Source organism: Rattus rattus, chromosome 4 (assembly GCF_011064425.1).
Source record: "Rattus rattus isolate New Zealand chromosome 4, Rrattus_CSIRO_v1, whole genome shotgun sequence".
Classification (NCBI taxonomy): domain Eukaryota; kingdom Metazoa; phylum Chordata; class Mammalia; order Rodentia; family Muridae; genus Rattus; species Rattus rattus.
In genome coordinates, this window is record NC_046157.1 from 143,883,699 (window position 1) to 143,899,938 (window position 16,240).

A 16,240-nucleotide genomic window follows, 5' to 3' on the forward strand; every position below is an offset into this window, starting at 1 on the left:
CTCCTGCCGCTCCACAGACCCTCCCCAGGAACCCAGAGGCCTTGTACAGTTTCTCTTGGGCCAGGGATGTCAGGCAGGGGTGTCTCCCACGGGCTCTGGGAGCAGGGAGAGCAGCGTGCCGGGATCATGGTGTGGCTCTAAATGCTTTCTTAAAATTTATTTTCATATATTCACATTAGACTCTATATCTTAAGAAGAGAATTTAATGTAACTTTATAATGAGTTCTTTAGGTTAAAGAAATGTATTTTTGTGCCATTAATAAAACTGAAACATAAATCTCATAGGTTTTTACTGCAGGTTGTGATATATCTATTTCTTTTATTTTTTGTTTTGAAGGGTCACATAATAGCATCCTGTGATTCCCGGGGAGTTATAAAGCTATGGGACTTCCGGAAGCTCATTCCAATCGTGTCCATTGATGTGGGTCCAAGTCCTGGCAATGAGGTGAATTTTGACCCATCAGGTAGGATCCATTTTGTTTCACTCTTGGCACCAAATGAGCTTTTTTTTTATCTGAAATACCCTTTTCTCTTAAAGTTTATACTTAAACTTTGTATGCAATTTGTAATTTTCTGTTAAGAATATATCAACTGTGGTATTTCTAGTTTTTCAAAATTATGAATCTTACTATGAAAAAATTATATTGATCTCATAAAAAGTAATTAACACAAGGAAATAAAAAGGGGGATATATTAATGTAGACATATCATAAGCTTGCTGACAGCATCATGAGTGTCCTTATAGCCCATGTCCTAGGGTAAATTACCTGGGCTCCCTGTAGCGCAAGCAATTGAGTGGAAATAACAAAAAACTTGAAAGATTTTAATGAAATAGGTTAATTATAAAAAAGTTAATAAATTTCTCTGAAATACTCTAGAATTTATGCACATGTTCACCAATTATTATAGTTAAATGTTTTATGCTCTATGAAAGTTTTGTAGCATTTTTCCTGAAATATATAAGAATTATCAAACAGATAAAATATATTATCCCAATTGATGATGAATAGAGTGGAATCTGATGTCAAGTAAATTGATTCTAATTGTCCACTTAGAAGATTAAAGTTCTTCTACAGCTCCATCTTTAATGGTGGACTCTGTTAAATGAGGAATAGACAGTACATCACCCGCTTGATAGGGATGCATAGTTAAGATTTTGAACTTTTCAGAATTCCTCAGTCTTTATTTGTAATCGATTAAAATCTTAATATGACTCAACTTCAGTTGTTAGGGAAGAATAAAGATATAAGAAGAAAACAAAGTGCTTCATTTAAAAAAAATCATGGTCCATGTTAGTTCTCTGATACAGAAGCATAAGTATACCAAGAATAATTATGGGGCCATAACATACTGCTGTGTGTTTCTTGGAACTGGTTTTGTGTTATTGCCATTCAGCATCTGAAAATGTAAATGGTAAGTTGTCGTCTTGAATTGTATGTTGCATTTTCGTTGCATCTGAACCTATAAATACCACTGGAAACAAAGCACTTTTAGGTGTTCAGTATGGTAGCACATGCATGCGATGTTAAGGAGGTAGAGCTATAAACGAAAGTTTCAAAAAGAGAAGAAAGATTTTTAGTAGTATTCGTGGCATTATGACATTTATGGTCTGCCAGAATCCGAAGAGAAGACACAATGAGGAATCAAAGACTCTATCAGTTGGAATTTTCATTCCATACTGTTCTATGTAAGATATTAATATTTCAGTTAAGGTTCTGACATATAAATCTGCACTGACACCAGATCTCCACAGGAGTTCTACTAAGGTATAACAGGCAGGTCACATCTTTACATCCATTTTGATTGCCTTAAGCAGTCAGTTAATGACTCATGTCTTTGAATGTTGAAATTTGAATGGTAAAACTTGAGGCTGTACTATTCTAGTAACAAGGTAAGGTCCTTTTAAAAAGTATTGCACAATTTTTAAAAGTTCTATATGTTATTGTCGTTATTAGATGTGATGCTGCTGACCTTTTATTGACCTTTGCTTTCCTGTAGGAAAGTTCTTTGTATAGCCAGGGAAACGTGATTTTTAATAAATACCAGCATCTATCTTTTGCTGCACAAGCCAGTATATTAAAGTCTAGCTACAGAAAAATCTGACGTTTTTCATAGCTACTAAACTCCTGGTCATACACTAATGTTAAGAAAAGTATAGAGAATTGATGTTAGAATAATGAGAAACATAAAGACAGAGACTGCAAATCAGAGACCCTGTTATTGGGCCACAGCAATACAATTTCAGTTCTGTCTTCCCACCCCTTTTACCATTTCTTCAAGGAACATATGATAATTAATTTTAATTTAATATGCATGAGAAATTACTGTCACAAGGCTTTTCTCATTCAGTAATGAGGAACCTGAGCTTCTCTACAAACATCCGCAATAACCCTTTTTAAAAAAAATGATTAAAATATACCAAAAATTGGGTAAATTACTGGGAGTCCAAGATAAAATCAGAACATGAATAGAAAGTTTTTTTAATAGTACTGGGGATTTTGTTCTTAAAAGCATGAAGAGGAGTGCAGATCTAAAGCAAGCCAACATTGTAATAAAGATAAGTGGCTCGTATATCTTTGCTAATTGCCATTTGTTTGGGATAAAATATTCAGTAAGGAAATGTAGCAGAATTGCATTATGAAAATATCTGTAACACAATGATAAAATCAAGTCTGAATTAATAAAGTCCAAATATGTATCCATCTGAAGATGACAAATTTCTATTTATTCACAGAGCAAGCTAATACAAACGCGTATGGTATGATTCCAAAAGAGCAAGAGAATATTGACCAGGCTAAAAATAAAATGCATTTATTGAGAATGCACATTGAGTTTTTGCTAAGCCATGTCTCCTGGTTGAAATTTGTGACAATATTGCCCAAGATGTTATTCATCACAATTTCACCTCTTTTAGAGACAAAGCTCTGTTTAACTGCCCTAGCTGTACTCTGGACCTGAAAGTCCTTGTCAATAGACATGCACAACTACCTTAATATTATATAATGAGTGTGAATGTTTGGGTGACATCTTGACTAAGTTTGTTCAAACAAGAAATGTGTTGCTGTTACATATTTTAAGTGATCATCATATACCGTGATCAATTTCATTGAAGGGCAACTAGAGAAATAGAAGGTGCTGCCTTTACAAACTATGAGTTATTTTTGTATATACTGTGATTCCTAGCAACTGGAAATCTAACACAATGTAAGAAATAGATCGAAGATCATAACACAACTGCAAGTATTGCTGAATTATTTTCAAATTTCATGAATATGAAGACCTACATAGTTAGAAGTTGTAGGCAAATATTTTCATTTTAGATTTACAAATGTATGTTCTAAGAAATGGCTCTGTATCTGTTTTAAGATTGATACCCTTACTAGTACATCATTTGTAACAGGTAGCTTTGATAAACAAGGGTTATACTCCAGAAGTTTAGGTGCAGAATAAGTACTACAACTCAGACTCTTAGATTTAATAACATTTTTGGCATTGTTTAGACAACTTATTTAATCTCCCCGAACTAACATTCCTCATGCAAATAAGAGAGCAGATAATTGTTTCAGGTAATAATAGTACCACAATAAGGAATTCTGCGCTCAGTCCTCTATGTTTCTTAAAGCTGGAGCAGATCTCGGAGATTATTCTTTTCACTTTAGGAATGAGAAAAGTCAGTCAGTCTGCTTGTGGATGGATAAGACATCCACAAATGGGTGCCTGACAGTCAGTGGATAAAAGAAATGAGGCTAAACCCTTGGCGTTATAGTGAGAGTTTGTTGAAATCATTAACTAAGACTTCACTGTGTTTTATGAAATGTACATTACACATTTAAACATCTGAGCATGTATAAGTCACTGTGGATGACTTTGCTTTTCCACTGCTGAGTCAGCCACACTCACACACTGGGAAGAAGAACTGTGTGCAGCATAGCATTATTTACATAATGTTTCATTTACAAGTGCACTGCCTGTGACAAATACAGATTATCTGTGTTTATAGATGTATCCATATATTAGTATAAACTTATAACACTGTATTTGTGAGAGGATAAATGTTCCTTTCTCATTAAGCAAAGAGCCTCCCGGGAATGTAAAACAACGAGTTTTTGTGAATATTCACTATCTAAATAATATCTTTCACTTGGTCATATTTAAAATGTCATATTTTTTCATTCAAACATTATTGCTTGTTTCTGAAAATGTTAAATGCAGTTGCATGGCGAAAGTAATAAAAGTGAGCACAGAGGATTTATACGTTCCCCTCTCCTCATCTCTCACTTCACTGTGCTTACACACTTCGGCAATACTTCCCGTTCCTTTGTGAAAGGCAATTCCAGCACATTGTGAAGTAGCCACAGCTCTGGAAAATGCAGGGACAGAAATGTGATTCAGACGCAGGCTCTCCTGTATAAAACCTGAAGGTATCGGTTCATTCAAATGGGCAAAGTTTCCCAGCTTTTAAAATCCTAAATGTTCCCGACAAGCAGAACCATGCCAAAAACCCTGAAAGGATGGGAAAACAAACAAACAAACAAACAAACAAAACCAACTTTTTTCTTGAATAAGATGAAAACACATTGCCCTCACCCTAATTTTTTCCAAGCAAAATATCCCCAAAAATCTTTGGCTCAAATTGATCAGTGTTGGTTAATAAAAGCTGCAGTGCATCATTTTGTATTGAAAAGTTATTTTCAGCCAGCAGTAGTGGTGGTGGTGCAGGCCTTTAATCTAGTACTTGGAGTGGAGATGAGGTGGATCTCTGAGTTTGAGGCAGTCTGGTCTAGAAAGTGAGTTCCAGGACAGCCAGGAGTACACAGAGAAACCCTGTCTGATCAAAACAAACAAACAAACAAACAAACAAACAAACAAACAAAGTCAGTTTTTGATTAAGTCTCCCTGGTAGAGCACACAGGAAGAAAAAAATCCTCTAGTACGGAGGTTGGTTTTTGTTTGTTTTAATGGCTGACTTAGCCCAGCCTACTACCCAGATTCAACTACTACATTTTACCTCATGGAAAAACTGACTGACAGACCACACTTAGAAGTTTCTGGGAGACTAAAGGTAGGGAGCTAGGGAGAACTTGGAAGTAAGAGTAGCCTCAGTTTGCAGGACAGAGTAGGCAGGGTGGGGAAAGCGTAGAGAGAGACTCCTGGAGATCGTCAGAGGCTCCTCCATCGCCTACTCGCTAGCTGAGTAAGGATTCGCAAATGGGAGAAGAAAGTCAAGGGAAAGATATCTAAAGGCATAGAGGAGAAGATTCCAGAAGCTCATAAAGCTCATGTTGGGATAGTATGTGTTCTAGCCAAAGAGGAAAATCCTGCAACCCGAAGGCCAAAGGAGAGCACTAATTGAAAGGCCACACCAACTGGGCAGCACAGCCTCTTTTACGAGCAGGTAGAACATGCAAATTCAAAAATCATCCCTATTGCGCTCTCACTAGGAAAAAAGAAAGCACTAAGAAGGGGAGAATTACCTCCATCATGAGGCAGACCATACCTCTGGAATGAGACTCGCTCTACTGTCTTTACAGTCATAGAAGGGGTTCATGTCCTACTTAAATCTCGCTGTGAATTAATAGTGTTATTCTTGTCCCATTTTACAGACAAGGAAACTGAGAAATCAAAAGTTTATTAATCTCATTGTGCATCACTGTTCAAATGTAGAATCAGCACTCAATGAGGGGCAATCTATATCCTGAGAGATAAGTCTGGCTCTTTCTATAGCACAATGCGGTTCCATATTGGTCTGTGATATAAGTTTGGAAAGGTACGCCTTTGCTCCAAATACTGAAACTCCTCCAGTACCAATCACATGACAATGTTCAATCACATGACAATGTTTTACCCGAAGCTGAGAAACCTCATCTGGTTATTAGCATTAATTACCAACTACTCGTCCCTGAAATTTAGAAAACTATCAAAATACAGTCTCTGCTGTCATCTGCCAGATTTCTTACATCTTCTGGGCAACCTGAGCACCTGTTCTTCCCTGCAGGCGGCTGGACCTCCAACCCTGCACCAAGTACCACTGCTTATCTATGCAGTGAGCTATCTATACATCTCAACAAACTTCTACATGTTCACACAGCCAGTCCTCTGGCTTTACTTAGAGTTTTATATTTTCACCATCAATTACATTTCTAGTCACTTACCTGGCGAAGGCCACATGACACTTGAGAAATTATATAAAGCTATATTTTGTCATAGTGTCAGCTCAGTGGCTCTTCTTTCTGCCATTTGTGATAAAGTATAGTCTAATTTTTGTGTGCCTCACACAGCTCATAACATACAACAGTCATTTAGTAAATGTTATCGATAGAAAGGCTATACAGAGATAGCTGGATGATGGTGGGGCTTAGAACCTAGAGCCTCATACCTGCGAGGCAAGCATTCTGCCATAGAACTTTACCTTCAGCCCTCTTTCATGCAAGCCCTGGGTTACTTGGACATAAATAGGAAAAACTTAAGTAAGGAAGGAAGGAAATAAGCCAACTTCCTTTACGCCTCAAGCTTGGAAAGATGGAGTTGATCCTATAAAACAAAAATGTTAGGACACAGGGCCATCAAAATAGAAGATAAAATATAAGAAATAGGTGACCAGAGGACTCCTCGGCCCAATTATTTTATGGATCTCTTGTTTAATTTTGTTTCTATTGGTTCTGCTGAACATGAAATATACAATTTGTTCTTAAGTGAATACAGATCACTCTGATTCAGGTCTAAGGAATGAGAAGACCTTTAGGAAATCAGAGTATAGCCCTTTGGGTATCAAGGCAGAATGGGCATCTGCACAGATATGTGCAGGCCTTCAGGTACACAGGCAGAACAGATACCTGTAGGGATGTGTGCAGCTCTTTGATATAGGTAGGGCTGTGAGGGGAGGAGTATGGCATGCATAGGACAGGGCTTACTTGTTCAGTCATCACAGACCTATTGATTGGGTTTTATTTCTCCCACTTAGAAGACTTTTGAGAGCTTTAATTACTAATTTGTAATAATAAATTTACATGCTCTCATACTCCTGTGAAAACTGTTTCATTACTGTAAATTGTGAATTATATTAAGAAAAATTGGAGATTCATAGGGATAGGCTTCGTGCTTTTTCTATAATAATAGCCAATTTTTCTCTTTGATTTTTGTCTTATTATGCTCCATGATAAAACACAGCGTAATTTGCTAAGAGAAAACACAAGAAGTAACCTGATGGTACTAATGGGAATTTCTTGAAAATTTCAATTAAAGACATATCAACTAAAGATCCATTAATTCAGGGAGAATGAATATCAATGTAGAGAGCATTTTAACCATGAGCTTGGATGGACAGGTATAGCATCTTTTCTGATTGGTAGGTGACTATGATATTCATGGATTAGTTAGGAAAGACTAACTTCAAACAGTACATCATCCAAACTGAAACTCAAACTCATTTGAAATTCATAATTTATGATGGATTTTATACCCGGAAATTGCCTGAATTCTACAAGTTACTGTAGAATCTACACCTGGAACTGAGTCTTGTTTATCTAAGTTATGACTGGAAGGGTGTGTAGTTTGTCGGGTGATAAGACCACTGCACAAGCATATGGAAGCTCCTTTTGGAATGGTCTACATATGTAGAATTAATTTCAAAAGTGGCTACTATTTCCCTATCCCTCGTTTGCTCCTAAATAAGTGAGACAGAAACTATTAGGCTTACTTAATTTGCTTTATAGCATAGTAGCTAGGCAGTCATTGATCAATTCTAAATCCTCTAAGATAATCTGGCTACCTCCCAGCCAATTAACCACCTAAATATAAGCAAATTTTTCTTCATGGCTTAGGAAAGATAAAGAATTTTAAAAAAATGAGCCTTACTCACCCCAGATTAGATGTGAGGTCAGGTACCATGCTAAGACTTTAGATCACACCACAGTTTGCTGTGCAGGATTAATTACACTCCCAATCTTTTTTGCAGTGGGTAGGGGTTAATGGAGAGATTCACAAGTGACCAAACTGTTGACAATAAGTGACTACTGAGTGTTGGGTCCTAAATGAGAATACCTATACCACCTCCATGAAGGGTCAGAGAATGTCTTGGAGAAGGATAGATGATATAAGAGGTAGAGAATGGGGATGGGTGCTTTGAAACTGTCTTCTGGATGTAACAGTCACTGCAGTCACTGCCTCACTGCCTCTGTGATAGCTGACACCAGGTTAAAGCTGTGAATATTTCATCATGTATAGGGAGGGACCCATGAAGCCCTACCCCTTCTTAAGAGACTATGGGCTGTTATTGGTTGCTGGGAAGGGAAATATCATTTATATCAGTGATGTAACCACCAATAAATTGCCTAAAATCCATAAAATAAGTCCCTTCCATATTTGTGAAGCAATTTTAAATTTAGTATGTTACATATACAAACAAAATAAGGCTTGCTGACAAGGAAACAAGTTTCAACAAGAGATGGAACAGAATAAGAAAATGGGGACTAAAATGACCCAAGTTTTTGCTCCAAATCTCAATGGCAGCCATATTCCATGGAAAACTGTCCTGTTAATCTCGCATATATAGCTAGGGATTCTGGCAAAAGATTCATACATTCTAACATGTTAGTAATTTCAGTTAATGACTGTGTCAAAGTCTCCTTATAGGACTGTGTGAGTTAGGAATGCAAACCATTCTGTTTAAATCAGAGCAGAAATAACTAGTCAATGTTACCAACTGCAACATTGTACAGCCACAGCAGCTTCCCTCACATGGATCCCAAAAGGTCACACTGCTTATGTAGTATTTTAAAACAAATGAAGTTGTGATTACATCTTAGTTCTTGTATGAAGAATTACAGTGAAGCATAGTTATGACAGAATATGCAAAGACAATTCAAGAGCACTTGAGTTGCTTTGTTGAATACATAAACCAGTGGTTCAGAAGTTCCTTCTAAGGCTTGTGGATGTAATCCCATACAAACAATGGGAATGGAGCATACGCTGTAAGCTTGATGGGCCCTACATTAGCATCATTAGATTCAATGAAGATTTTCTGTGGTATTGTATAGAAATATTCTCAAATGCACCCTTATAAACAAGTGAGCAAAATGCTGACATTAAATTATTTTTCCACCACATTTTAGCAAAAGTTTCATAAAAGCTTTGCATGTAAGAATCAAGTGTGAAGAGAGGGTTGTATATTTATTGACACCATTTAGAAGTAATAATTAACTATGCTGGAATGCTTGCTGATGTAATGTGGACCTCATGTGTAGGCCAGCATAGGTAGCTTTGAAATATGGCAAATTAATACAAATGTGCTTGTGTAAAGCAGTATGTCCCACTGACACTTTGAATTTTTCCAAAGAATGCAGTTTGGACACCTAAAAGGAATGAATTGTTTTAATCTAAGAATATACACAAGTTATTAGATTAAATGGTAATAGTTAAAATTCAATGTGCACATACTATGTGGTCCAGAGCCAGTACCTGAAGAATTTGCCTTCTTTTTAATAGTCTGTTATACAAAATTGAAATAGATAATCATCTGCCAAGATGATGCTTTTTAATAGGATCATCCTTTATGGGAAGTTGCAGTTCAACAGATGTGCAAATCAAAGCAGAACACACAGTACCCTCACTCTTCATGGAGATGTGATAACCTGCCGTTCTATTTATCTGAAATTGAATTTCAAACAATATTCAAATATGATTTACTCAATCTGATTGAACTCAAAAGTGTCTCTTCTCACTTGTAATTTAAGAGTGTAAGTTACAATTACAAAATCATCATGTGTCATCCTCTCTACTCCATGCTGATAGAAAAAAGGAAAAGGAAGAAAATGGCATATTTTTAAAATTAACAATAAATATTTTTAAAATAAATTTGATCAATGTTCTTCATTTTCACACTCATATTTTTATTACTATAATGGTGGAATATACATCAACTTAATCAAGAATTATTGATCATAACCTTGTTGTATGTCTGTCACGAGACTAAATTCTGGGATCTAGTGATGAAAAAATCATTTAGATTCTATGTTAAAAGAAATTACATGCGCATCTGTGGTTTCATGGAGCAGCAGAGGGAGTTGTAAATTTTAACCTAAACACTTCCACTCGTGCTGCACTGTATGTGACACTTCATTACTGTTTGTTAGGAAGGGCATCTTGTGTCTGTGTGGGGAGAAGAAGAGTGTGACACCCAGAAGACTGGCTGGAAGCATCCATCTCTCGTTAAAAGATGATTTTCATGGATTTCCTTTACGGTGCTCATCAGTCTCTTTCATCACCCTTTCTCAGTGTTTGCATGAGGCTCCATTTGTTCCATAGTCACACAACCTTAGGGACCTCTTAAATTCATCCAAATATAACTGTAACCATGGATACCATGTTTCTCCCATTTCTACTCTCTTTCTTCTCACACTTTCTTTTTTGTTAAAATTTTTAGCACACACACACACACACACACACATACCAACAATCTTACTTTTCAACAGAGTTTAAACTAATATCATCAAGCTTTATTATTTCAACCATTCTGTGCACCATCTTTGCTTTTTTTATTCTTCATAGTTTTAAATATATATGGCTTCTAACATCCCTGTAACATGGATGAAAATTCCTGCTTTAATTATATAATATATTCTTATACTTTCCACATTAATATACTTCTATCATTTTTATCACCCCTCTCTCCCCTTCGTTCATCTTCCCATTTGCTTACCTAGTGCATTGCTGACACACTATTTCCTAGGTTTCCTTTAAACCTCAAGGTGATCTGTGTTAAACACTCTCATCCCATTCTCTCTCATTGGACAGTTACAGTTCTCTCTATAGCACTCCCTCCTTAAGAGTCTGGTGTGATGGAACTGTGGATAAATGCCACTGATTTGTTGAACAGATAGGTCATGGATTCACTACTCTTCAGTCTCATGTAAAAACAAATAATGACCAAGTATCACTACAAAAACTTAGATATGTGGTTTCTGCTAAGAGTTACACATTATTAACTTTCACTATCAGCTTGACATGTTCCTGTCAAGATCTTAAGAATCTGCTTGAAGATATTCAAATCACCATAACTCATATGAAGGACACATTTCTATTCTACTTAAAGTCATTTTGTTAGTGCATTTTGCATATGCATTTGAAATTCTGAGGCAGTGGGAAATAGTGATTATGAATCTCATCTCAATAGCAGTCTTTTAATAAACCATTATATCCATCTCATAATAACATGATATAACTCTAAAACTCTAAGCATTTGACTCTCTCTCTCATACCATAAGTATGTCTTCTAACCCTTAGTCTTGTGGACTTTGATATTACCAAAAATAATCACTAACTTTCTTGACAAATCTGATACCTAGTTTATTTTAAGATAGTTAAACTAGGTGATGTATTTCTAGAATTATTTTCCCTACTCTCTGTATGTCTGAGGCCCAAATATTTCTGAAATTTTTTTCTCTGCCTACCTCAACATTTACCCAAGTAAATATTGCTTCTCATAGGAAAACCTGGCTTGGCTTTGGACATTAGAAGAGCAAGCTTTTCATGTTATGAGTATCATGTTGATAGTAGTATTTAATAATCTAATCATATGCCAGTCAACCAGACATATATATTCTGTATCTAGTGATATTGGCAGAACTTATGTTAACAAAGCTATATTTGCTATGATTCAATGTCAGTTCTCTCTCTCATACAGTATCATTATTAGAGAGTTTCATTGAGGTTTTTAATTATAAAATTGTGACAGCATTATTTATATTAATTATAAAATGATGCCCAAAAATGATTCAGGTGACATCTTTGAACATCAAATATGAAAAAATAATCACTGAAGATACTTTGAAACTGCATGTCTAAGCATAACTCTTGTCCAAATATAGTGTCTTAAGTTTACCTGAAAACCTTCACAGTACAAGTGTCTTCTAATGGAATCTGAAGACAGATGTTCATGGTGCACACAGTAGACTCGTGTCTCTGCTGTGTCAAAATTTCAGTTTCAGTTACAGTCAACGTCAGTCCATAAATACAAACAGGAAATTCTAGAAATAAAGACAATATGTGCTTTAAATTGTGTACTCCCCTGAGTAGCGTAATGAAAATTCAGATTGCTCTGCCAGTCTTGTCTAGATGAATTTTTTCTTTTCTACTATCTTGAAAATGTCAAATTGGAGGAGAAAAAAAAACATATGCACCTAACTTATTTTACATATGCTGTTCTATGTTTGTATTGTTTAAATATGTCATTTTTCTGTAATTTATGAATTAATTTTCATTAAATGTATCCATATATAGGAAAATATAAGTCCCCTCTAACCTGAAGTTTCAGATATCAACTTCAGATCTTTTAGAATGCACACCCTAAGGCGAGAGGAGGCACTGTAATGAAATGAACATAGTCTATAATCCCAGTCAATAGCTGTGTAGGCAGTTCAGTGGACATTTTGATGGGTGGAGGCTAAGCTGCTCTTCCTCTATTAGATATCTTTCTGCTAACCACTCTATCTTCGTCATCTTCTTGTGTCTCGCACAGGAGCCCGATTGCCCCTTGACTTACTGTGTCTCCCAATGCAGATACAAGAGTCAGATCAGAGGGTGAAAAGGAGTAGACCATTGCGTGATTCTCTCCCACCATGCGTAGGTGCATATTCGGTCCAGCTATTTGCAGCTTACGCTGCAGATTCTGTGTGCTTCCCTGCTGTGCAACTGACGCCCCCAGCCAGGCTCTGATTTGGTCATTTCTTCCCCAGTTCCCTTTAAACTTTGTGCAGGAAGCAATCCCTACTGCTTCTAATTTATGTATGTATTTTCTCAGTTATTCCTCTATATTTATTTCATTGGTAAATAATCCCTTCATTAATGATTCTCTTTAAATCTTCCATCCAAGTGCAACTCTTTTGTTTCATGCCAGAGTTACGAATGACACAGATGTGCATATAGAATTTGGCAAGGCATCAAAAAAAATAAATTTAGGTGTTCTCTGAGAGGTGCTCATCTTAGGTATGAATAGTCTAGCCTCAGCATACAATTAATCTTCAATAGTAGTAATATGCACCTGTAGCTGTGAATTAGTTAAACTGCTTTGGCTGCCTGTGAATCACATGCGAGCTGGACCTGCCCAAGAGCTCTCTGGATTAGCAAATGAGAGACACACGTACACCAGCTAATTTTGATATGCCTTGACTATCTCAAAGGTTGGGCATTTCTAATCTTCCCCTTAGCTAGCCTACATTCTTTCCTCCAACTTTCCTAAGTCAACTTGCTAAATCAACATGTTTTCTGCTACCCCAGACCCAGTCTGGCGAGTGGTACCCAGGGTCTCTTTCTTGGAATACTTAGGTGGCTGGTTGCTTTCTTTGAAATCTAATCCCTATTTTCCCCTCATGGCATCGTCTTCTTCTCCCCCTCTCCGTTTCTTACCCATGCAATCTAAGAGTCCCTCCCCATCTCCCTGCCCAGTCAATGGCTGTATGGCAAAATTATCCACCAAAGACAGCTGGGGGCAGGGACCCTCAGGTCTGAAGTGTGACTTTTTGCAGACGAAATAAGACAAAGCATTAAAACTCTTCCCAACATGTGTGTAAAACAGAAGAAAGCATGAAAGGTAGCAGTGATGACAGAAACTTTAAGGATCCATGTGTCTTAAAATGCTATTTGAATGTGGAAGATGGAGCAACAATTTCTCAGACCTTAGCTAATTCTTATCCATCTCTTACTAAATATGCTGGAAAATGGAGAAAGAAAATGATTTATTGGAAACCAATGGAAGCTGGTGTATGTGACTATTAGAGACTGATTCCAGATACCCCAACAATCCTTTATGTGTGGGAGGAAGACTTTCTACTATACCCTCTCATGGCTGCAGTGTCTAAGTACATTATCTCTAATGTTCAACCCCATCTCCATCTCTCCATTCCCACTTCTATGAAAGGTACACCTTGTGTGTTGTTTGAATTGTGACATGCCTCCCTCCCCATAACCTTAGGCATTTGAATATTTGTTCCATATTGGAATAACTGTCTGGAGAGATTTGGGAAGGTACAGCCTTGATGGCAGAAGTATGACATTTGAGGGGACGTGAGCTTTGAGAATGTTAAGCTTCTCTTACTTTCAGTTGGTTCTGATTTGTGTTCCTGGTCGGCTTCCTCCTGCCAGGCCTCCATGCTACCAGCATGGTCTGTAACCCTCTAAAGACATGAAGCTAAAATAAGCTCTTCTTTCTGTAACTGGCCATAGCCATGATACCATATATCAGAAACAGAAAATGAACTAATAATACACTTTGATGATTTAGGATTAAGGCGCCAAACAATTGTGCTGAGTATCCTCTACTGGCGGCCCTCTCATTGTAAAACCCTTCCTGGTGACACATGTGCCAACTACTGCTGTCTGCGGAAGATCTCCCACAGTAGAAGGCTCCATTCCTCCAGCTCTTCCGTTATGGGAGGGGTTCGTTCATTGTGAGGAAAGAGCAGGACTCCTGTGGAGTAGTAAAGCAATGCTCTGCTTTGACTGAGTCAGATCCTATTCCTGCTGACACGCTGTCATTCACAGGAATCCTCCGTTGACTCCTCAAGAGGTTTGAAACAGGAGGGGGAGAAGAAAGGCTCTTACACTAAAGCTTATAAATCTAATTAATATGCAGATCCCTTTGATGTGGCCAGAGGAGGCATTATGTTTTATAAGATCTACATTTTTCATTATCCTACATAATTACTGAAGATATTTCTGGAAAGAAATTATGAGAAAAACATATGAGAGAAAAGAACCTGTTTGATATCACATAAATCAGAGTTAATTTATATTTTATATACTCTATATATCAAATTACCATATAATAAATATATTCTGTGATATATATATATACATATATATATATATAAAATTTTTTTCAAGACAGGTTTTTGAAACAGGATTTTTTGAGACAGATCTTCTCTTACCAGTGCTACCCGTCCCAGAACTTGCTTTTTAGAACAAGCTGGCCTCAAACTCACAGAGATCTACCCGCCTCTGCCTCTTAAGTACTAGGTTTAAAGGTTTGCACTGGCTTTTGTCTTTTTCTTAAGATTTGTGTACCATATATATATATATATGAACAGCCGCCCTCCATATATACATACATATATATACATATATACATATATACATACATATATATACATGTATACATACATATATATACATATATACATATATACATGTATACATACATATATACATATATACATACATATATATACATATACATACATATACATACACATACACATACACATAGACATACACATAGACATATATATATATATATATATATATATATATATACCAACCACATGGTGCCAGCTCTTGCTGCTTAGACTGGCCCTCTCCAACCACATGGTTCCACGTTTCCTGCTACCAGTCTGCAGCTACAATTTCTGCACAAACACCGGCAGATTGTTAGGTCTATTCCAGTTGACAAGGAAGACCTCGATTTCCCAGATAAAGCCTGGCCAGCTTTTCTGAGATTGCAGGGAATTTCCTTAGCTAACATACGCAATAGGACCTTGATCATTGGTCAGAGTTTCCCTAGAAAGTGGTTACTCACTCCCCTCTTGCTCCAGGCTTTCACAGCCAATCACAAAGCCCCAGGCCTGGGTAGGAAAGCTTTCTGGTGGGTCCGGTTTATAGCCTCCAGGAGTCTAAGTGACAACCCAGACACGTGGCCTGCCAGAGTGCTACTGTTACCACTAATTCCTCCTGGGACACCAGTGCGGAATTAATTGGTGACTTCCCCCAATGGGAAATTTGAGGTCTTCGACCGTACCCCAAATTCACTGTTGGAATGTCTTTTGGAGAATTTCAAAACTTTGAAATTAACGCCTTACCTGTGGACATCAAAATTAATACACCTATGCAATAATGTTTGATATTCATTAGATAATGGTTCAAAATGGCCACAAAACAGCATTCTAAATTGCTCAATTTTACAGGATCTTCACAGTTACTGCCAGTAGTCTGGTAAAAAGAAAGAGGTTCTTTATGTCCAAGCATTCATATATCTTCACTCTAACCCCTCTCTGTGTTCCTCTTGTAGCCCCACCCAACTCCTCTTAGCTATGAGACAGGCACCAGATGACAGTACAACTCTTGACCAAACTAATGAACTGCTTCCTCTTCGCTTCAGGCCTGCTTCCACACTTCCAAAAACCCAAGCTGCCGCCTCAGTTTCTCCTCACCAGGTTACCTCAGAGCCTCCTCGATCGAACTCTCCAGAACC

General features: G+C 37.1%; 1 protein-coding gene across 1 annotated transcript in view; it reads left to right on the forward strand.

Annotated features, from left to right (window-relative positions):
• Nucleotides 1-16,240, forward strand: part of Spag16 (sperm associated antigen 16) — a 523,611-nt gene that overhangs the window by 315,793 nt on the left and 191,578 nt on the right. Inside the window, 1 exon segment of the mRNA XM_032899754.1 lies at nt 338-464. Within this exon segment, the coding sequence (XP_032755645.1) occupies nt 338-464 (127 nt within the window).